Here is a 24,804-nt window from a genome sequence, read left to right as displayed (position 1 = left end):
GCTCATTCCCATTGGATTTAAATAAGGAAAAACATTCCTTTGAAGTGAAAACTAGAATGTTGTAATACAAGCAAAAAACATGTAAACCCAACAAGTGCTTAAGTCTTCTCTAAAACTCTCCTCTGGAGAAACAGATATGTAATCAACCTCTCATTATAATTGTTCTTGCCAATCACATCGGCCCGAGTGGAAAAACACAGTCTTTCATGTTTTCAATGTGCATACTTGCATTGCTTTAATCATGAATATTGCAACCCAAAGGGTGAGTTATTCCGAGCGCTTGAGGAGATGCTGTGAGGATTGCAATGCAGCTTGTGTTTCCTTAAGCATCATGTTCTTCTGATACATCTCTATGTTCTGTGAGAGGAATTGGCTTCAGGGTATTTGCTGCTACCATAATAACAGCGAGGAAATACTAAGCTTCAGAAATAAAGAACTTAAAAACAAACTTGCAACATCTATTTGACCCAGAGTTGGTCTTAACACAAAAACATGATTTGTATTATATTATTATATTTTCCTTGTAGTATAGCTTTCAGTAAGCAATAATCCAGAGTAAGCCGCTGCTGTTAGCACACACACGTGCAAAGGCAGAGTAATACAGTAAGCAAGAAAAGGGAACAATTGCCTCTGAGTTCTTTGTTTGGTAGCCACTGTCTCTTTCTGTAACAATGTCTATGCACTCATATTTAACCATTGTACACAACAACAACGTTGCTCCAAGATCTGAGAATCCAGCACTGGTGTGTTCTTTCATTAATCACATTGTGCCTGCAGTGTTTACTAAGAAGCAGATGAGTGTTGCATTGGCATGGGTAAAGGCATAACAAACAACAGGCAGAGTAAACAGTAGGGAAACTCACACTGTGTCTGTAGAAGGGGTCAACTTTTGTTGGGAATTTTTCAAACTGTAGGAGAAATGAAAGATATTAAAAAGACTTAGAGAAAACATGAGAACTAGACATTTAACGACCTCTTTCAGGGTCATTTCAGGCCAACCCAAAATGCATCACAAAAAGCACTTTAGGACATGCTTACGGATCAAAAGTATGATTCAAGATTAAAAGTTCAGCCATTTCCCAAACAGACTGTTTTCATCCTCCCCTTTCGTGATCATCTGAAGCCTTTTTTATCTAGTGTGGGTTCTGTTTCTCATCTGGTCTCCTTTTAGTGGTGCAGCACGGGCTCAGGGCGAACATTTCCCCAGTCAAGACTAAACACTGCAGCCATAAAGAGCCTTTTTATGGCCTCATTAGCTGTCAGAGGCCTCGCCATGCTGCCTTTGAGGTATCATCAGAGCCAAGCCAACCCTCTACGGGCCAGGCAGTTACAAATGTGTGTGTGTGTGTGTGAGAGTTTTAGATCCAGCCACCCATTGCCTGTGGTCTGCCCCAACCAACAGCACGGCTCTTAACGCAGGGCCTCTGCCAGTAATGAAAACCCTCAAACGGGACCAAATGATGTCATTAAATTCAGAATGAATTAAGCGTGTTATGTTCTGAAAGCTGGCTCTGAAGTTAACATGCTCTGGGCAAGTTATTGCCAATTTAGAAAATAACGTCTCCAGTTTGGAGTCCTAGAGTTTGCCAGAGAAAACACTAGAAAGGCATTCTGGGAGAATAAAGGCATGATTGTAGTGTGGACAGACACACATGGGCATCATTGAATTAGTCCCAGAATCCCACAGGCTACAGCGTGCCGCTCACACACATGTCCAACTGTGTAAAGTCTTCACTCACACTTTCAGTGCCATGCCCGCCCACTCTTAAACATGTAAAACTCATTATAAGAAGACATGTAAAAGGATTTTTGGCTTTGAACCCCCCCCCCCCATTGACCCTCTGCAACCCAGTGCATGTGTGTTTTACTTATCCTCACATTTCTGGCAGGGGTACGCACCATGGGTGGTGCTGGGGTGGGCATGATGGCGTGAGGGAAGGGTGTGAAGGTGTGCTGGTGCGTGTGTTGGTGGGTGTGTTGGTGTTGGTGCTGGTGCTGGTGGAACTCTGTGCGCAGGTAAGGGGGGGGGCCCAGCGAGGCGCCGCGGTCCGAGTTCTGAGAGGCCAGGAAACGGGTGTTGAGTTCCTGACGCAGAAGTTCTTGCTCTGGAAAAGAGGAATGGGAGGATGTCAGGAGCATTCTACATGACAGATTCTGTACGAATGAATGGCCACAGACAAAGTTTGTCCCGGGGACTTCCATGTGGTGCGCATTATGTAGTGGAAGATATTTTGATAAATTAAACTTCTTCTCGGCAGTAAGCTTAGTTAAAAAACAACATTCCTTCCCTTTGATATATATCTGTCTCTGATTATGCCTTATTCTAATGTATAACTTTAGAAGAAGTGAGGCAACATCAATGAAAAGTATACACTAGGAATGCTACAGATATAATACAAATAATAAAAGCTAAATTCACTACTTATACACACCATCTAAACCCCCTCTATAATCATTCTTCTTATATATATATATAAATGTATATTATTTAAACTATTTCTCACTTCCGTTCCATTACAATTCAGATATATTATATATATAGTATTCCACATTTAGCTGGGTCCTTCTGGAAGACCCCCAGAGGCTCTTGAAGGGCCCCGGACTCATGTGAGAGCTTCATATGTCATAAAAAGGGAGCCATGCCAAAGTTACAGAAAAGGAAACAGAAAATGGCTGTGATTATCAGCATGTCATTTTAAATTCAAGCGAGGCTGGAGATGATTAGAAGTGTCTGACTGCTGGCTCTGTCAAACGCAGTGATTTGATACACTTCAGCCCCTGAGAGACAACATCTGTTGTTCTAATAACCTCTGCACAGCCTGTGGAGAGAGAATGGATTTCAAGTAATCACTGGCTTTTCTTCTAAATTCAACAAAACGTGCCTTGAGAGATATCTCCTCCAGAGTAACCGTATCCTTCCTATTCCACGGTGACTCACTGCAATATTTTCTGTATTTCATTGGGCTGGGAGTGGGGATGGAATTTTATCCTCATAAACATTTCATTAGTATAATTTGAACAAAATCCATCTCGCTCCATTCCGTATTGACCAAATTGATTTCTCGCACATGAACATTATTCGAGGGGAAAATTGAAGTTGTGGGAACATTGCTAATGGTGAGCCCCCCCTCTTCTTCCAACACTGACCCTGACATTTAGCTTGACGCCACAGCGTGGAAATGTGGTCTGCAATCGCTTGTGCAATGTGTCCTGACCTGGAGGGGGATATTACTGGTGTGTCGAGAGTCAATCAATCTCAGCGTGACAGAATGTGTGAACTTGAACACCACTATAAACAACATGTGGATTATCTTGGACTCAGTTGCTTGTTCCTTTAAATAATTACCGGGGTAACATTCTGCCTGTCTCTGCAACTCAAATACTTCCAAATCATATTCTGCTGAATGTATTCCCTGTGTACTTCTCATATGTCTGACCGTCCAGGAAAACTGATGCAACAACTGGTTAAAATAAGAGTCAGCTATTAGCTTTTTGTTGACGGCTGTGTGTGTCATCCTCTGCCACGTCACATGGGGGCGCTGGGTGTGTGTTTACCTGAGTAGGCAGGCCCAGCAGCAGGATGTCCGGGGCCTGGCAGGGTGCTTGACGTAAGAGGTGGTGGTGGAGGCAAGGCTGCTGGAGGAGCGAACATATTGGGGTGATGTGGGTGAGGCGAGGACTGCAAGGCAGGGGGGAAGCTGCGGGGGGTGCTCTGGTTCGCCGCCAAGGGCAGCGGGAAGGGGGAGGCTGCTGCTGCTGCTGCAGGAGGAGGAGGAGGAGGCGGGTGGTGGGGGAGGTGCACAGAGGGAGCTGGGGGCCCTTGGGGCTTGGTGCCTGGGGTGCTGCTCCTGCTGCTGCTGCTGTAACCACAGAGAATACAGAGAAAGATGGAGAAAGGAGCCATGTTAAGCCAAGCATGATCAGTCAGAATTAACACTCTGATGTTCAATTCCCAGCACAGTGTTTTCACACCTCAACTGTCCTCCTTTTACTAACGCCTCCTTGCATCTCCCTTCAGAGCATCCAGGGGAAACATGATCCGAGAAGACACCACATTCACAACACCCTCGGATGCAAATAAAACACCGCTGGCAACAGAACGTGCATCTGTCTGTGAACAGCTCAGGCACTTCCTCCAGAGCCAGGTAGTGAACATGTGCAGCGGAAATGGGATGAGAGGCAGGGAGGGTGTGTGTGCATGTGTAAGCAAACAGTCTTTTGTAGTGTGTGTGGGTTTTCCCCAGGGGCAGTCACAGAGCTTACTTCTCCACAGCTCCGTGCACTAAGCATAAAAGCTCATTTCCAGCGCCGGCTCTACGCTGTGGGCCCCGACTGAGATTATGCACAGCGGGTGCCAGGCCCTGTTGGCACACAGTCTGGCAGCGCTGGCACAGCCAAGGCCTGAGAGCTGTTATTGGGATTGAGAGGATTCTGAAGGAGCTATCCTGGAGCCTTAAATAAATGGAGAGCCTCACAGGCTTCAGTGCTTCTCCAAGAGAGCAGCTCTCTTGTTGTTTTTATAAAATGAAAAATGACTGTGGTCATACAAAGCGGAATTCAGCTGAGGTTACTTTAAAAACATTTCCAGGAAGCATATTGGAACTTTAAGGCTGTTTTTCTCTTGCTTTCATGCACAAAAACACTACCATCAATACACTTCAAGGTTGTGCTAAACCTTTGCACATACAGTCAGTATAATTGCTAGAGGCTTGGCGATGATGTGATGACTAATAAATCACAGGCACTCCGGGTGCCGTCTAGCCCTTTTTATTCTGTTGTTAATAAGTGCTTCTGTTTGATTCTGGAACTTCAAGCTCTCCCTCAGAGCAATCTACATACTGATCGGGCATCCTGTGAACGTCCAGATCAAAAGATATTCTAGCATTTTCCTCTGTGTGTGAATGTGGAGGTTTGCACACTATCTTCTGCTTCAAAGCGCAAAAGGATATGAGAGACCTGAATGTTTGAAAATAAACTTTGCGAGGTCGTGTTATCAGCCTTACCTGTGCCCGTTGAGGTTGAGGCCGTTGTAGGCAGAAAGGGGTCGAGGGTGGCTGCGTGACGGGGGCCGGTGGGGCCCGGCCTGACTGGGGTGCTGTTGGTGATGGTTGGGGAGGGCTGGCGATGGGGGGTGTGGGTGAAGGCTGGGGGTCGGGGGAGGCTGAGGATGTGACGGCAGTGAAGGCTGGTGCTGGGGCCGGGGAGGGGGGGGCGGCGAGGGCTCTTGTCCCTGTGCGAGAGGCAGGGCTGCGGGCGTCTGAGGCCTGGGGAGCGCCTCGGAGCGGGGGGGCAGGTGTGTGAAGGCCGGAGCCTGGGCAGAGCTCTGAGTGAGGGTCCGATGAGGGGACAGGGGCTGCTGGACGCAGCTGGACGCAGGGGGGTGGGGGTCCCTGCAGGGCTCCTGGCTCCTCTCCTGACTGCGCTCTAGGCCTGACACCTGGAGGGGGGCCCGGCCATGGGGCTCCTGGCTGCCATTGGTGGAGAGCACATGGATGCCAAAATCTGGAACTGTGAAGAGAGAAACAACTCTTAGCTTTCAATATGGTGCTCCATTTTGACTTAAATGTTTAAACAAGTGCTAACGCATACATTCACTGACATGTTATTGAATGCAAGGAACATGCACTTAGAAGGAATATCAAGCTGCTGACACCTGACAGAATCAGTGTACCTGCACCCAGCTATAGTGCCCTGCTCTGTACACATGCATGATGGCCTCCTGCCCTCAGGTAAAAACCCTGTCTTTGTCTAACCAGCTGCCATCTCCACTGCCATGCCTAGTGTGTGTCAGTGTTTTTAGCTGACATACAGAATGACACACATGTATTCCTAGTCCCACTCTCGTAGTGACACCTCCTGCTGGTGCTGCAGCTGTGCCAGCCCAGACCTGAGCCCCTCCTGCCTTTAACACCGTCCCCTGGGACACACTACACAGCTGAAATGTATTTTGCATGTTCAGGCTAAATCAGTCAGCATTGTACACAAAACTTCATTTAACAAATGTAATGCTTCAAATGTTATTTTATTTGCATTTTTGCATGTACCTACTGGTTAAAAAAGTTATTCCCCATTGGGGATTAATAAAGTATGTCTTCTTATTCTTCGTTTCTTCTTCTAATAGATCTATTGTATACAGAAATCTATCAGTATACACGATTGTATGGACTTTTGCATAGTTGCAGATATTTTGACATTTAATTTTTTTCCCGATTAATCACTTTTAGTTCTTCGAAAGACAAGGAGACACTTTATCCAATAAATAGGCACAGCTATTGTTAATTATCATCTTTGCGAGCACTGGTGTCTGTTCTTAACCACATGCAAACAGGCTTTAAGTGAAGATTGTTATATGAAAGGGCACGGTAGGATGAAAACACCACATTTATTAATTCACTTGTAGCATGAAGGACGGGTGCATAGTTAGCCTGCTGTCTGACAAGGTGAGGATTGATTTTATGGGCTTTCGGTAATTGCCAAAAACCCAGCAATTACCTTCCATTAAAAGCCCTGTCGGGCCCCATTGTGTATAAATTGTGAATTAATCCGGAGAATGAATAATAACCGCTGTACAATGTTGAAGTTACACAGAACAATAGCTAATAAGCCCCGTAAGGGGTATTTCTCTGCAGAGACCTCCTCCTACAGAACTAAGTGCTCAGACATCAGCAGTCAGTGTGGCTGCTCCAGAGGCAAAGAGTCATTGGGGATGACAGTGCATTCATAAACTGTAATTAACTCTCCCCAGGCCTCCCCAGGGTTTAGGGGCAGCAGTGCGGGCTCCACCTCCCCCTGAGGGGAGCCAGTTTAATCCTTTACCTACCAAAGAGGTGTGGATTGGGCCAGCAGCAGCCTGTCACTGCGGGCTGCCATCTCCCTGACACACTTCTCCCTCTGGACACCCCTCCTGGGAGCAGCCCGTGTTAACAGGGCTCTGCGACAACCTCCGGCCATTAGCATTAAAATGCAAAGTAAGGTATTAGCAACGCCAGGTGCATGTGATATCGTAGGGTCAGAAGAGGTTATTCATGGTACAAAATCAATATCTACAATAAGAGCTATTGACTCCTGCTCTTTGAGGGAGAGCTTACGTGGACATCTGCCAGCCTGTCAGGAGACAAAGGGCACACTTTGCCAGTTGTGTTTTTGTTATAGTGGTTTTAGGTTATCTTGGGGAAAGCTCAAATGAGATAAGTCCCCTTATAAAGTAGACAGGCGTCTGTTTCCAAAGATAACTAATCCTTACAGAGAAACTCAATCTCTTCTTTGTCAGTGTGTACACAAATCTGTTTTCAACAAACAAGAGCATCAATGAACAAGAAAGCACAGCAGCACTTAAATCCATCTCCCTCACCCATGTCAATCTTCTCCACTTACAAATGCTATTACCGGTCAAGAGAGACTGCTGCTGGCAAACAACTTCACGACAGCAGATGGGGAGAAAATAAACTCCCAATTCTCAAGTCTCCCGCTGCACCGCTCCCTCCCTTAGGTCCACGGCTTGTTTTGAGAATGTGCTAACACGCTGAAAAGAGGGCGTCTATTCTGGTCATAATGAAGACTCCAGGGCCGGGCGGAGCGGAGCCGCGGAAGAAGAGAAGAGGAGCACACGCCAGCTTCTCTCCCGCGAGGGTTCATTTGTCAGTCTTCTTCATCCCTGGAAACAAATAAGCGCAACTCCCGCTTGGGTTGCTCGAAACGCAAAGCCCTGCTGTTTCTCAATGTTTCTCAGTGGTGCTGTTTCTAACAAGTGCGCGTTGCTCGGTGAAGCATTGCAGTGGAGAATGAGGCCTGTGGGTGTGCAAGTTAGTGGAGAAAGGCAAAAGCTAGAGGCCAGATTTAAGAGGGGAAGGGGGTACAGCAGGGATTTGTTTGGGTGTGTGCAGGAAAGCCATTCATTAAGGCTAGATGTCAAGAGGACCCAGCGAGGGGCTTAGGGGGATAACTCATTATCCCAGGGTGAGCCATCTCCTACCACACACACACACACACACACACACACACACACACACACACACACACAACACACACACACACACACACACACACACACACACACACAACACACACACACACACACACACACAACACACACACACACACACACACACACACACACACACACACACACACACACACACACACACACACACACACACACACACACACACACACACACACACACACACACACACACACACACCACACACACACACACACCAGACCTCCCTCCACAGTAGCATCATTAGATTGATATAACTCCGATCTGACTGAACTGAATACAACATAACAAATGTTACGCTGTATGATAAATGTGGATGAAAAATATCCACTCCTCAAAAATGTTATTAAAAACTGCTATAAGACATAACAGTCATTTGTATGCCCTTTGTTTCATCTTTCCTTTGTTGTTACTGCCCTACAGTGGACCACAGCTCATTATCACCAAGCAGCTGTATTTACTGTTAGCAGTTTTGAATATGCTGCTTATATCAGATTGAGCCTGCTGCAAGGTTAATATGCCTGTGTATTGGTTGGTGAATGGTCCTTCATCTGCAAGGTGTTTGGACTACTACAGCCATGTGCAGGTTCAAATGATGCCCAGAGATAGAGACAGGATGCAGAACATTAGGAAGTTTAATGTGGTGTTAGGTCATTACTGCAGTACTTAAGGGGATTTATTAAGCATACTATATTTCAATGTCATCCCGATACAGCCTGGCCCCGTATAAATGATTAACAAACGAGAGCCAACAACATCATCTTTTCACCTGTCCTTTTGAAAAATACATTAGCGTCCAGCTTGCGCCAAAACCCCTCGCTAATATCTCTCTGGGTGAGTGTGGGTGGATATGACAGCCTACACCCGGGCCTGGAGACATCGTGACAGATTGATGGCTGCTGAGACCTCTGCGACATCCCAAGCCTGCGTCCCTTGCTGTCTCATGCTCCTCAAAATAGCGCCTCAACACATTCTAAATGCTTTACACTCATTTATGGGATTTCATCCTGCCAGGGGTCGCAGAGCTCAAATCACACAAAACCAACAACCTAACACATGGCAGGAGCCACGAGACTGACAGCTGAGCCCGGGCCAATATGTGTGCGTCAGACTTGTTCCCTGAGCAGAGGCCCAGCTGATGCTGCTGCTTCGGAGATGAGGTATGGTCACACTAGCAGATTACGTAGGGTTGTAAGCATGTACAGTAAGTGCCAGCTATACAATTAACTTTAAGTATAAAGAGAAACATGCTGATCATGTGAGGTGTTTCGTGAAAGCAACAACAACTATGAAAATGTACAAATACCTCAAAACTTTGTTCAGGTCTTTTAACACATGGTGCTGTGACCTTAGTGTTAATAAACTGAAGACATTACAGCACCAAACATAGTAACAGATATGCTCAGAACAATAGCCAGCTTTCCCGACGTCTCTATTCACAATGGCGGGGGCAGAGTTACTGACAGCTGTGCCACTGTTGAGTGTCGAGGAAACAGGTGCTGACAGGGAGGGGGGCAGTCTGCTCTGCATTACGGACCCAGGGGCACCAGATGATGCAATGGCAGGTAACCTACAGTATGGGTACTGACTGCAGGTCAGTCCTGTACCAGCGTCATGCTGCATCACTAGCTGTTACTACCATCCTCTGGTGGGAGGGGAACAGTCACCTTGGGGACTGGATCTGTTCTTGTAGCCAGCAACATCACTTAAGAGTCTACAGCCAGAGGTCTGTAAGGCGGTATTATGTACTTTGTCATGCCAACATGCTGAGGTCAAGGATCGCTAATGTCTTATTTTGCATGATAACATTACATAATTAAGATTGGAAAGCACTGATTTCCGTAAAGGTCAATTCTGCAATCACATGTTGCTTGGATCCCATTTCCAGAGTTGGGAAGTTGTTCTTGCGACTTTGGTGGGATCATTCCACATGAATATACAGTCTGTATATCGTATTAAATGTATTGATGGTGGATTATATAACAGAAGTTATATTTCTGACTGTCACTCCAAAAGCCGTACCGTGTCAGCATTAAGGGATATATAACATGTAGCCTGTAGGCACTGTATATCTACAGTCTGAAAAAAAAGTATTTCCAAGCAGAAGCCCTGACAACTCCAAAACCCAGAGCTGTCTATCACAGCTGGCAGAGACCTTTGATGTTGCACTTATTCACTGTCGCCCCTGCAACTCCTTTTCTCTATCTCCGTCTGGTGTTCTCCATCCAACTCCCTGTTGTGCGCCAGTAAGCAGAATCATGCCCAAACCTCACAGATCACATCACTCTTCCAGAGGCTACAGTATTACCACTCTCCGGCCAACACACTGCATTTTATGAAAACTGTACCCCGATCCCTTTGAGACATAAACAGAATACTTTGGCCCAGAGACATTCTTTATAAGACTGTTGGCCCGTTGAGACTAATTTTCCTGCCCTACACTTTGTCCTCTTACTACGTCACAGATCATTATCCTGCTTCTCCTCAGAAAACAGAAAAATAAACAAAGCGAGACTGTTTGCTCTAGTTGAATCAATTAAAGTGCGCACTATGCTGAACAAGGATTCCAGGCCCTCATTGAAAATTCCATCTTGCATTGGTATGTCTCAGTAAACATTAATTACAATCAGGATCCCCCTCAGTGCTTTCAAGAGCTGTCTAAGTCAAATCTCCCCTTAAAAATATTCACAGTCCCCAGTTATGGAGAGCGTTTTTTTACAGACAATTTGCCTCAGGCCATAATCTGGAAACCATTTAGTCCCTTAGAAAAAAAAGAAAAAGGAAAACACTGAAAATTCGCTTCTCTTCTATCTCCATATTTAGTTTGACAACAACATTATAGTAGTAATTGAGCAGCAAGTGTCTGACCTCAGGAGTGGTTTAGACAGCATATGTTCCCCAAAGAGCTCTCAGTAAACCAGACTGTTTATTTGTTCTTAATGAAGCCTGCAGTCACGTTAATGGCAGACATCTTTAACAGATCTCCCTCCCACATAGAAGAGAACAATAAACAGCTTGTTTCTGTCAGAGATCGCTCTCACTCCTGTCCTCTCTTGAACTTAAGCTGGACAGCCAGATCAAGGCAGTTGTTAAAAACAGCTTCTTCCACCTCAGGCAGCTAGCCAAAATAAAGCCTTTTTTAAATAGTGACCTCTTTGAAACGGTAATCCATGCCTTCGTCACCTCCCGCTTGGATTATTGTAATGCACTATAGCCTATATGGGGATAAATGCGTCCTCCCTTGCTCGCCTGCAGATGGTGCAAAATGCAGCAGTACGGCTCCTAACTGGCACACGCAAACACGAGCACATTTCCCCCATTTTATCTTCACTCCACTGGCTGCCCGTTCATTCGAGGATTCATTTGAAAACTCTTTTATTTACTTTTAAAGCCCTCAATGGCCTGGCCCCGCCCTACCTCTCTGAGCTGTTACACAGCTACACGCCAACTCGCACTCTCAGGTCAGCTGATCAGTTGCTCCTGAGGGTGCCAAAAACAAAGTCTAAGGGCAGAGGGGACCGTGCTTTCTCTGCTGCCGCCCCTAAACTGTGGAACGACCTGCCCTTGCTCATCAGACAGGCTCCCACACTGTCTGCTTTTAAATCCCGTCTTAAAACCCACCTCTTCTCCTTAGCATTCGTAAACAAGTAGATTGTTGCTTTTATTTGCTTTCAGTGGTCTATTGTTTTTATGGCATTTTTATTTTTTATTATTACGTTTATTCTGGTTTGTTTTGTGTTCTCTGTACAGCACTTTGGTCTGAAGGTTTTAAAGTGCGATACCCTGCAGTGCACATTATTGGATGACATCTGAGCTCAGCTCCACTGTCTGCGGGACAGGAAGGTGTTCCCTGATTTTCTTAGACTCTCTCTGGTCACGTCTGCTGCCCAAAGTGGAGACAGCCCATGTGGCAAAAGTCTAAGCAGTCTATTTTGCCTGTCTTGCAAAAAGCTAAATGCAAATGTTTACAAATGTACTGTTGTGAAGTAGAAGAGCTAAGGTTTGCACTTTGGTCTGATCTCAGTTCACAGAGAAGTGGAAACCTTGTGTCGGTAACCTTAGGCGGGGAAGCTATCCTCTGGAGAATATCCATCTATTAGCTCCTTATCCCTCCCTTCTTCAGCCCTGAAGACTTTAACAGCATTAGCGGCTCTAAGAGCAGTAACACCACACTCTGTGATACCCTCTCGTGTCTCCAGAGTGTCGAGCACCTCCCAGCAATGCGTTCACAGCTCACAGGCATGCGTGTTGGACATGCCCCAGATGGGAGTTCAGGGCTGACAATGATGGACGCTCCCCTGCTGGCCCTCCCAGACTCTCTATCATGTCAGCAGCTCTCTTAAGCTAGAGCCCAGAGGGGTGTTGGGTTACACCGCCTGGACATCCCGCCGTGTGGAGGGTCTTGGACTGGAGCTGTTTTATTAGTGCTAGACTCCCAGGGGTGGCTGGGGAAGGGGAGTGGGAAGCTAAATAGAAATAAAGGGGGGTTAGGTGAGCAGGCCAACTATTCTGGCTGCGAGAGCGTGACATGTGTAGACTTCCAGTGAGAACACCACAGCGCGCTGATCTCCCCTCACAGTAACACAAACTGCTGCTTTAACAAGTCGTGATTGAGCCCAAGGCCAAAAGCAGGCCAGAGGAGGGGGAGGGTTGTTAAGTCGCCCCTTTTAACATCTATATGTCATGCTTGTCTCATCTGGTTTATGAATTTTGAATTACAAGTTTGAAGTCAAAGCAAGCGCGCATGTGAATATAAATAGTGTGTATGTGCAGTAATGTCATGGTGTGCGTGGTTTACCCAGACATAAAGCCCTGACTCCAACTGTCTGTGACTGGGATCATTTGTAAAATGGTAGCAATCTAGGGTAATTGGGCTTAGGAAAGCCACTAAATGTTTTGAGCTCTTCTGACAGATGCAAGGCCATAGAAGAGCGGCTGCCAGACCACTAAGAACAAGCACTTACACATGTTTACAGTACAACAGAGTGCAAGAGAGAAACAGAGGAGGGTAACACAGTGTCAGGAAAGAGCAGAGGCAAAACACGTGCCCTGTCCTGTATCTTACCTTCACCAGTATCCATCCGTGCTCCATTCACACTTTGTCTGGTAGAGCTAATGTGCACTGTCTCCTCTCTCGTCATAATAAAGCTTACAGAGAGTGGCAGCAACAACACGCTGTCACCCACAGTAGCTCTGATTACAGCTGCTCCTCTAATGGCTCTTAACTCGTTCGCCCTAACACCCCACCAGCAGGAGGAGAAGCTGCTGCCTTAGACCGCTTCTGGGTCCTGAATGTTTGGACGCTTTCCCCCAATACCTCCCCCCCAAAAAAATACCATCACTTCTACCATCTTTTACATGAGGATGTATCGGTGGGATCAGTGGCAGCAGAGTGTCTAATTTCAAGCTCTCCTTTAGAGAACAAATCTTTATATATCCCTGTGCGGTCAGGCTGCAGAGAACGTAATAGGAGAAGAGCAAGTGGGTCACGGACTTGATGACGGGCATGCTGGCACAGGTGATCGCCAGAAGGGGTGGATGGATAGCCGGCCAAGGGGCCAGTCTCTCCTGCCAGGAGCCTGCGCAGGGCAGCCCTCAGGGGGACCCTCTCTGCCTGCGACTGACAGATCCTCTGCAGGTTTGGCTGTCATGCCCAGGCTCACTGAGGCTTTGAAATAACAGCAGCGTGTAATGAGGATCCATCCAGTCCACAGCAATTGGTCAGCACACACTGTCACCGTGGTGTAAAACTACACCGAGAGACAAGGCAGCTGTGGAGCGAGCCAGACCATTTGACCTCAACATGTCAGATGAACACAAGCCAGCTGATAGGACTTCTCACAGGGCCTGATATCTCTACTAGTGAGGAGTGAGGAATGGTAGGTGTTCACTCTTTGTGTGCATGAAACTCCCTAGAGATACACACAAACGTCTCATGTCTGGATGAGGACATGAGACGCTTGCTGACATGTAAGGCCTCTCAGCAGCCTTCTAGGTCAATGTCACAGCAGTGTGTATATCATACCAACAACATACTGTGGATTTAGACATATGCCACCCAGTGACATGTGTAGCATGTTTTTGCATTCTTACAAACATGCTCATTGTATTCCGTTCCTCACACTTACAATTGCAGAAATCAATGTTGTAATAGATTTGAATTGTTTATTGTTTACATCTGTGTTAGCTAGCTTGCAGTGCTAAACATCTTGGTTTGTTAATGTATAATATCATCAGAATAGCAGGAAAACAGCAACAACGAGGGCCCACTCAAAAAACATTGCTCAAGAGTTCTAGTAGTGATTAAACACCTAACAGAGTACATTTAAAAGGTACTATGTGCTACTGTGACAGACTGACAAAAGCTTCTTGAGGTGCAAGGTAAAAAAACGCTGGGCATTGTGAAATAACAAAGCTCTTTTATGAAAATACTGCTTTGTTATATTGAATTTGCCATCATCTTGTATATATATATATATATATATATATATATAAGTACAGCTAAAAGACATTGCTGACCACAACATAGAAGCATACATCTTTATCCACCCCCATTTGAAAAAATAAATGCTTAGCATGCACCTTTGCCATTGCAAAGCTCAGCTGATTTGATATACATTTTTGCTCAAGGTTGGAGAATAGAACTGTTTATGTATTTCTTTCTTATTTCTGTGTTGAAAAGCACATAATTGATGTGCCAATCTCAGCCTAGCCTTCAAGAAACCTTGCTTTTCAAATTCAAGCAAAAAAAAAGGCAATAGATTGAATGCTTTTACTTTAGATTGGTTTGTGATGCGTTTTCTAAGATGTGCTGTTCTGACCTGACATTGACTCGTGCTGCTGGGCAAAACACAGCTTCATAACTTGCAGTCACACATCCACCCACCTTAGGCAATGTGTGACACAATGAATACAATGCCCAGGCACTTTTTCATTACAATGTCTCAAGAATGTTAATTAAAATAACGTGTCAAATCACTAGCCCAGAGCAAAAATAAACTAGAAGGGCACTCATAAAAACAAGGAACTCTGCCAAGGCTGTTTCCATAAGTAATGTAATGGGTTCTCACATAGCCAATGCTTCACCTTGCCACCAAGTTCTTCCTTAACCCTGCCAACAGACAAACAAACCTACCAACTAACCACATTAAACCTACTTGGCACAAAACAACAACCAGAATATCAGAAAACAGAGTTCAGCACAACCTGAGAATTTCACAACACACTGGCTGGCACTGCAACATGTGTTTCTTGTCAGTTACTGTGGCAGCTGAGGGAAACAAAAGACAATCGCCTGTTGAGCCAACAGACTTCAAACACAGATATGCTTAAATCTCAATTACAGTCACATGCTCATAAAAACCCACACCCGCTCATAAACACCTTCGCTCACTCTTTTACTCTCTCACACACACACAAAGAAACTCTACCAGTCAACAGGTCCAATGCCACTGTGGTTGAGATGCATGAAGTGCGGCTCTACTGTATGTATCTTGCTGGATCTGTTCCGTGTCAGTCTATCCTCCATGAAGCTCTGTCAGCTAAGCCTAATGGACTGTACCAAACCAATCCATGGGGGATTCATGTTAACTGTACAGAAGGCTCCTGACATGATTGACATCCTTGCCTCTATCTTTTTTCATTTTAGACTCTTAAATTGCATCGAGGGGTGTTGATGGTTTGCTAACCCATTGTGTGAAATGTAGAAAAAGTCCTTTCTCTCTTGCCCCTTCCTTACCCCCTACCTCTCTTTAGCCAGGAGGCAGAGTATGAGAGTAAATGGCTTGCAGCAATAGGGAGAGTGACAGTTCAAGCTGACACACTGACACCCCCATGATTTCACCGGGGAGAGAGGCATGGAAGGCTGGAAAGAGAAATCTCTCCCCAGAGAGTCATCAGTCTGGGCCTCTTTCACTCTCTTTCAAATGGGGCCAACTGGTGTTACACAGGCTGCATGTAAGGCTCCGATTCAATAGAGCCTGCAGTGTTAACACAGTATAGGAAAAACTCATTCCAGAAAGGAATCAATGCATGGATCAAATGTCTGAAAATCTGGTGAAGTATCAATTTGCATGTAGCATTCTCTTTTTTAAATGTTCATCGGCATTACAGAAGCAGCCTACGTGCATGTGTGCAAGCGTGTCAAGTGCCGTCTCATTAACCCGTTGCTCAGGTTTCACTGCAGTTGGATTAGCAGGACACCTGGGGCAGAAACAAAGCTGTTAATGGCCCTCCTTCCTCTCCTCTCATCCCTCTTTCCCTCTATGCTGGAAATGCTGTGTGGTCTGCTGATGTGGTGGTAAACCGACCCATCGCTCACAAGAGGGGAAGGAGGAAGATGTAACTAGGCTTAAGTTCTCACCCTTTTCTCACAGCCCTTTTTTTTCTTCTTCAGGAAACCTCAGAGCATCCACATCAACATGCTTTCAAAATAACACCACAAATTAGCTGAGAGCTGTTGGCAAGCTTCAGACTGATGAGCCATGGCTGTGGGACTGCATAACTTGGCACTGGAGGGTTAGTGTAGGAGAGGCTGGTTAGGATTTGAGCTGTTTATTTGAACTGCACCGTCGTCCAAACATTCAGCGGCCTCTCTGCTCCCTCGTCAAGCCTCAGAGCTTAAGCTGGGATTGTGTTGTTGGTGGGGAGAGAACAACTTGATATCCCCCTTTGGGCAGCGGCCGCCCTAAGCTTGGGTTACTTTAGGGGAACAATGCTGCCTCTGTCCGCGGCCTCCTACTTGGAGAAGACATGGGCTCAGACAGGCTTGCTAGTGTCAGGCATGGCCAGGGGATTCATACATCACAACACCACACTGCACACTAACTGAGCGTAGGGTTTATGGGAAAAAGCTTCCAAACACGGCTTCCCAGCTTTGCTTCTAAATGGCCCAGAAGAGCCCCCGTCTCAGCACGCTAAGAGCTAAACCAGACGTGCAGCCCGTAAAGGCACAACGGAACGTTTGCAATTGGCTTGAAAGGCCTGAAAAAGCAATCCCTTCTGGGATTTTGACTTTTGTACAACAGTGTTTACAGTAAAACCTGACACGTGGAATAAAGAAGGACTGCTGGAACCCCGAATTCAAACAGCCCCCTTCAGGAGCAGCTTAATCTGTAACAGATGGTGACAGTCCGGTGGACTTCGATAGGTTTGGGATGGCTGCTAAGAAAGGTGGCCAAAAGCCAGAGATGATGTCCGAAGAATGGAGATAAAATGGAACATTGTGTTACACTTTGTGTATATCAAATGCAAATCCTTTCCAAAATCCTTATATAACTTTACACAAAGCTGCATATGACCCACCACAAAACAACCATGTCCTCTCCACACACTCTCTGAAGCAGTTACAGTCTATGTTGAGGTGACACCCAACACCAGGGGGCAATGTTGCACTAAAGCTCTGACTGCCCCATCACAACAAGCAGTAGTAGCCTGTGGAAGTGGGCTGAGACAAATGAAAGCCAGGCAATGTGTGTGCAGAGCAGAAACACATGCAAGGGATCTAAAAAACCGCTGCTAACAAACCAGAGTCCTTCTCTATAGTCCTCTTTAAATCTGCCCTGCGGCTCATCAGGGCTTTGTTTCTGCCCTGCATATTTATGAGAATCAGAGAGGGGGAGACAGAAGAGAAAAAGATAACCTCTTTTCTTGTGGGAGCAATTAAAGCCTTGCTTTCATCAATCCTGCTCAGAGTCCTTGTGCTATGTCTCTAACTCAGCTTTTGGGTTTCTTAAAAGCTGTGCTTACCATGGTCTGGTACTGCAGGAGTGGAGAGAGAAACAGAAAGACTCCTTGTCCCAACCTCTTCCATTTTCCTAATAGACAACAGTATGGTGGTGTTAAACCACAAAGTGCCAGTTGAGCATTACAGTATTGGCCATTTATTTGATGCAGGAGAAAAAGAGAGAGAGAACGTGGTTTCCCTGTAGTGTTAACAGATAAACATTTGTACTATTGGTGGCCTTCTGACATTGTCTCATTAGATACACTCTTCATCACTATTTAACCCGAAATGCTTGGTTACATACATTTAGCTAATCAGGGGTTATTTTATTTTCAAAATAGACCAAATCCTACTTCATGCTGCTCACAGCAGCCCCGTTGTGGAAATCATTTCCCAGTCAACAGTTTACATCATATCCGCTGTGTTAATCCCATCTCTTTTTCAGTGCATGTATCTGCAAAAGCTGCTATGCTGCATTTCTGGGACACGGGCCCTCAAGTTATTTTCCAGAACCAAAATGTGTTTGCTGCAATGACATCATGAGGCAGCAGCGGGTACTTAAAACCACTGAAGAGGCGCTAGGGTTGAAATGGCTGGAGGGGGAAGACCTTGAGAAGTGAAAAGACAGAGATGTGGATCATTCTGGACCAGCAGCACTCAGGATGTTATGCACATACACATGGGCTCACACAGTAATGCACACACACCTCTAAGCCACCATGAGGCCTCATTAAGGCGCTCTGCTCTATCTGCCTCTTTGGCAATGTCACCTCTACCGCAGGGACCAACGACTGACACAGGCATAATTGGCCTGAACACACCAACAGTGCATTGGGAATGGCTGGGTGTTGATAATTGGTGTGTGTGTGTGTGTGTGTGTGTGTGTGTGGTGTTATGACCCTGTTAATGCTGCACAGTTGGCAGGAGAGTGGTTGTTGTCACATTGGATCAGTGGATGCTGGTGATGGTGATGGGGGAGGACCTCTCCTGGGAGGAGGAGACTGCTGCTTTCAACACCTCCATCCACTCCCAGTACTCTAGCATCTCCATCCTCCAAACATGTAAAGGACGTGGTGATAACATAAGGCCAAAAAAGCAAAATGCTTGCATTCAAAGCCTTAGTTTATGTATTAAGTAGAAGTTGAACAATCAAATGAAAGACTTATTTAATTTTTCAGTGCTTGTAAACATTTATTTGGATATCAACAACCCATTCAAATGTGGTTCTCCTTCCTATGTTACATGCAGGCTCGCTACATTATAGGCCCTTTCCGGGGGGAGACCAAAATGAGTCAATTTTAAATCAGCAAAGGCAAAACAATCTTTGTCTCTGTCATTATAATTCTAAATATTATCCGGATCTCTGAATAAACATGCTTACATGAATCCTTCTACTTTACTTAGACCAACAGAACATTTGCCACAGAGCAGTACCTCAGAGACCTGAAAGAAACAGACCTGTACATTATACAGTTGCTCAGCATTCAACCCTGACTGGCTGCTAAACCGCCACATATCTCAGTGCGGCAGACGCATGGGGGCCAGCAGGAAAATGAAGGTCTTTCACTTTGATCTCTGGAGTGCAGCCCATTTAAATGTTTGTGTTTGAGATGTAGACCTTTAATTTTGTCCTGATGGGTTCCAGGCTCTTTGGGTTTAGTGTGGCATGTCGGATATAGGAGTGTTTACACAGTCTCCCTCCAGCTCTCCTGGTGCTGAAATAAGTGCATTAAGATGGATGGATTTACTTAGTCTCTAACCTCGGGACATGGGGAACAAACTCTGAATGACCTCTTTGTGTTGCCGGAGTGGATGGCAGGAGACTGGCCCACAGTGCTCCAACAGACCATCCACAACATTTCCTTAAAACTGATCCTCAATCGACACACTTATACCAAGTGGGCACCAGCAAGACCCTTGGTCACACATTCAGTATTTACTAGACTGATTATCTGCCAGAAACTAGCCCATAGTGCATGTGTTGTGACTGTAAGGTGACCAATAGGCAAAAGAAGACAGTCAGGATACATAGTGCTCTGATTGTGCTTAGTATGTACAGCTGGACGTGTTGCCATGTTTCTCTTCCTGCAGACAGATACAGTAAATGTGAGCTGTAGACAAGGGGGCTTCACTATTGTGTGCGACAGCGAGGCAGTAGAGCCAGTGCTATCCTTGATTTGTTAACCTTTGTTTGGCTGTGTCAGCAGATGAGGCACGGCTGGAGAGGCCCCCTTTCATGGCCATGAATTACAGCCTTTCTCTCTATAGTTACAGCCATGGAGAGGAAGAAAGGGGCAGGCCTCCCCTCTGTGCAGCACAGGATATTGAGCTTCCTTTACTCCTTAGAGATACATTAGATGCTCCTAGCGGGGGACGGGTATCCAACAAAGCAAAGAGCTCTGGGGAAACGCCTGGAGACTGCTTCAGTGAAGTATCCTCCAGATCCCTGTCTTATTTCTCAAAACATGCACGGTTATTAAATATCAAAAGAGCATTTTGATTTTAATAAAGCTTATGTAAGCTGAAACAACAATGCTTTATTCCAGCAGTTATGTCTGGAGGAAAGGGGGCCGCGACCTCTCTGTGACGTCCCTGCTCCTGGTGAGGAAGAAGACACTGATCTTGACTGCAGCACTACATCAGCACGTATGCAAGGCCAATGGTGGTCAGGTCATCTTTCCACTGTGCATCAGGTCAAGTTCCACAGGCGGCCCTGATTCCTCGACACACAAGCCCACACAGACGGCAGAGGTCAGCAGGAGGCCAGCGCAGGGAGCCTGGGGCAGTAAACCAACACTGCTGCAGTGAAAGGCCAACCTTCTCTTTCCAGTCCACTGAATGAGTTAGGGAGCTGCCTGGGTGATTTGTGGTGTGATTGTTGCTCTCTATATCACTTGAGATTACAGCAGGTGGCGGCACACAGCCTGAAGTACACAACTCCATCACCAGTCCAGCTCTCAGGAAACAGAGAGAGAGAAAAACAAGCCCTCAGCTCCCTCCCACACAGCAGTAATACGCTCACAGGCAATTTCACTGCCAGCAGAGCTCTCTATGACAATCCAGGGAGCTCTTCAGCTCTGATATCTGCCACAAAAGTTCACCTCCGCTTTCCACTATTTTTTTAAACAATGCCATCAGCACTGCAAATTACACCTTCCACATCGCACATTATTCTCTCCCCTGGTGACAGACGCACTCAAGCCTGACACACTTCACCAGCGGCGCTCTTCACGCTGGCGTCAGCCCCAGGTCTCGATGTAGCAGCGCTTCATTTTCACATTAACTCCATTACAGCATTGTGAAATCAGCGATGTTTTGAGGCGGGAGGGAGAATCACTACGCTGTGCACATCATTTACCCCCGCACGGCACCCAGTCACACATCTTAGACACAGCTGCAGGATATGTCTCACAAGGGACTAGCTTCTTCATCTGTCCAACAAATACAAATCTCAAGTCAGTCTCTACCTTTATCTGAAAAACAACGAGGAAGTTATTTCTCATTAAGTTAAGGTGCGACTTTGATAATGTGTACGCAGGTAAAAGACAATCTAAAAGCTTTGGGATTTTAGCATTATTTCATTATCTAGTTATTTTCCGTCCAAAGCATCTTTTCTATTCTAAATAGAGACCCCACTCAACAGTTCACTGATGAGAACATTTTCAAACCTACTCTTGATAAACGGCATTGGGGAGCTTTTTAAATGTCATGCAGCATTATCTTAATCTGGCTGCTGGGGCTGCGCTCACCAAACAATGAACAGTGAGCTTAGTCTTGACTTGGCGGAGTCTCTGGGATGACTTGTGGATTGACAATATCATAAAGGATGGGAATGTAAGCAGGTGACAAGATATTACTGCCTGGGGACACAGCTTTAATCATTTGATAGATCTGTCTGCAGGCCTTTGGGTGACACGCTGTGCTGGTTTGTCATCATCAGTATCTGTGCAGCCCAGCACTTCAACCCCCTCCCTGGACAGTCTTTATAAGGCTTAGATACCGATTTCCACCCACGGCGCCTTGGAAGCAGCTTCAGAAAAGTTGTTTATTTCACTGCTGGCAAATAGACTACACAACATCGTTTTAACTGGTGCTTACTCTCCTGCAGTGCCAATGAATCAGGTTAGCTGGCTGACACCTGCAGGCACATTGACAAGCACGGTAATTAGGGCTAACATTTAATGACTCTTAGTTAATGAAATCCAATCCTGGGTAAACTGAACCCAGAGTGAACAGGGAGAAAAACAGCGAGGCAAACAGAGAGTGATGGCGACTCTAAGCTCCACATTAGACAACTATGCACAGCTGACAGCGACGGCCCCGTGGTGAGGCTTACACAAGAGGCGGAGAAAACAAATCAACGTCTGAAAACACACAAAAGCCACATTCTCATCAGTTGGATTTTCTTTTTAAAATGCAGCGTAGGCCTCGGGGCAGAAAGAAAACAAAGACACGTTGCTTTTGAGGTAGCATGAAAGATACACTGTAATTATTGAGTAGGTGAGAAGGCTGTGAGATTAAAAGATGAGGGACCTGCACTAAGTCTTCAAAGAGACCTGAGGTTGCCCTGGGCTGATTTCCAGTCTTGCTGCAGAGAATAAAAGCCAACAGTCAATCATTCATTCATTACCAAAGCTACACATCAGCTGCTGAATTATAATGGCCTTCTCAAAGCTCTGTTGGTTTAAGATATAATAATGTGTCTTACTTTTGTCCCTATCAGTCACAATGGGAAATAAGCTTTTGGCTCATCAGGAACAATAATCATTATGTCACATAAATATCAAGCTATTTTCAGTGTCAATAAAGTTCTTTGCATTGCACCATAGATTTTATAATTTGCAAACAAATTACTCATATTTCCATGTAGCTCTGCTGCATCAAGGTTATAGTTTTTTTTGTCTTTTTGCACCTGCCTTTTGGCAAATATTGACACAGCATCCCACAAGCAAGCCTCTCGCCAAATGTGTTGGAGCTGTTGCTTGCTCTGGGGTTTGGTTGCATTAGAGTAATAGCAATCCCTCTAATAAATACCCGCTCAACTATTTTTATCTCAACACTGTCTCCCATAAAAATACCAGTGGTTCTGGCTCTCCCTGCACCTGGATTATTTTACTGGCCTTTTGCAACGGCGGCAAGCATTAGCATATGGCAGGAGAGGAGGAGGGGACGGAGATGGTAAAAGAGAAGAAAGGAGAGGATATTTAAATGGGGATAGGGGCCAAGAGAGTGGACTATCATGCAGTAGAGAGAAAGCGTATTTTGTGTACTGTTTCCCCAGTCAGGTCCTTTCATAGAGGGGGAGAGAGGGGGGCCCTCTGTTGATTTAGGCTGCACAAAGGGGGTCTTAATCCTTTCAAGGGAACCAAATCAGTCCACAGAGAAGCACGTTCAAAAGGAAACCTCCCTGTCAAGCATGGCCATTGAGCCCCCCCAATGGACGCCACAAATCAAGCCCTGGAGGGAATCAAAGGCCAGAATGTGGGAAATGTGTTTGGAGGTCTGCGCCGCGCAAAGTGCAGGGCTACATCAGCAATGGTCCCCCTCCTGCCACAGCCCTGAAGGGGTCATAACCCTCATCGCAGAGCCTCCCTCTTGCACTGCATGGTAACTCCCTCCCATTACAGAGAAATGTCCATTCACGCAGGGCACCTCCATTATCCCCGAGCCAGAGAAAATGGGGTGGCTTTTAACAGCAAATTAGTGACTTGATAATGAGGTCACATGTGGTGTTGGCACACTGAGGCCGTAAACAGATGCCCCTCCTGCCCTTACTTCACTCCCTGCAGCATTAGTACATCCTCCTCTGGCTGCTGGACAAGCCCTACTGCACTTTTGCAACACATTGTCACCAACACCACACAGGGCAACATGTTACATATATGTAACAACAACAGCAATACCTTTTTGGTTTGCACATTTTAATGATTCCATTCTGGCAGAGAGAGAATTTAATCTCATGTCTCAATTTTTCTGTATTTCATACCTGTGCACCTAGGGTAAATTGGATCAGCTTTATGGATGTGATGCGTTATTGCTGTGGCATTATCTCAAACAACCATACATAAATATTACAATTGCCGCACTGGGAGAACGCATTCCAATTTCAAGATGGCAATGACAACAGGGAGATTGGTAATATACCTGCACCATCATATTGACAACATTACAGCAAGGTAATAAGAATGAAATGTCTGTACCTTTAACTGCAGCTGTGCTGAAGAATTTCTCTGAGTTGGCATCGGAGACCTTGAGAAGAGGAGAATGCAATTAGAGAAATATCACAGTACCATATCATTTTACAGCAAAATGTCCAAACCCGCTCCTGGATATTGTTACTGGGTTCAGTGCAGAGAAATTACTGCTGACTGGGGGGTTATTATATGCTTAAGGCAAATTACAATTAAACTTCAGTTATTAAACTGTCATTTTGGATAAAGTAAACCTAAATCCTTAATTGGCTTCAGTATGGTTTATTAGGGGCTTTTAATATAAGTCTTATTATTTGTACTTGATATGCTCTCAATTTCAACATGTCAAATTCAAGAGCCTAAAAACGAAGACATATCCAGGGTCCACATCCCGCCTTGCCGAAAATTCTCTCCTGAATAATTTGGGGTAACCTGAGCATCATGATAAAAACCAATATTGGATATCGGACTGAAACAAAACAAGTGGCTCTTCATGGTAAGGCCACTTGATGGCACTGTTGCTCCGTGACTACACAGCCCAGCCCTCCTGCAGCAACAAGAGCAACAGGGAGAGGATACAATGTGCGAGTTGGGATTTATACCTGAATAAAATACAAGTGAAATATGGGTGAAAATACTAAGTCGTATATATATTATATTTCACAACAATATATTGCAAAGTAACACAAATGTTGCAACAACAGGGAAAATAAACAAGACAACACCCGCACAGCTGCACGTGAAGAAGACTGACAGACAGCTTTCTCTGAATACAATTATTTTATGGTAACTGGATTTGTGGCTATCCTCATCTCAGATTTATATAATGCGATATGTAAAACAAGAGAAAATGATGTTAAAGCATTACACTTTGGCGTTACGGTTGTATT

The 24,804-nt window shown here is 45.5% G+C and overlaps 1 protein-coding gene across 1 annotated transcript in view; it reads right to left on the bottom strand.

Moving 5' to 3' along the window:
• auts2a (activator of transcription and developmental regulator AUTS2 a) overlaps nucleotides 1–24,804 on the bottom strand; it is a 289,935-nt gene that overhangs the window by 7,005 nt on the left and 258,126 nt on the right. Inside the window, 5 exon segments of the mRNA XM_034204116.1 lie at nucleotides 864–908; nucleotides 1,879–2,105; nucleotides 3,556–3,860; nucleotides 5,004–5,508; nucleotides 23,924–23,972. Coding sequence (XP_034060007.1) covers nucleotides 864–908; nucleotides 1,879–2,105; nucleotides 3,556–3,860; nucleotides 5,004–5,508; nucleotides 23,924–23,972 — 1,131 coding nt within the window.

Source organism: Gymnodraco acuticeps, unplaced genomic scaffold (genome assembly GCF_902827175.1).
Source record: "Gymnodraco acuticeps unplaced genomic scaffold, fGymAcu1.1, whole genome shotgun sequence".
NCBI lineage: Eukaryota > Metazoa > Chordata > Actinopteri > Perciformes > Bathydraconidae > Gymnodraco > Gymnodraco acuticeps.
The sequence above is the reverse complement of the archived record's forward strand: the minus strand, read 5'-3'. Positions and strand labels throughout refer to the sequence as shown.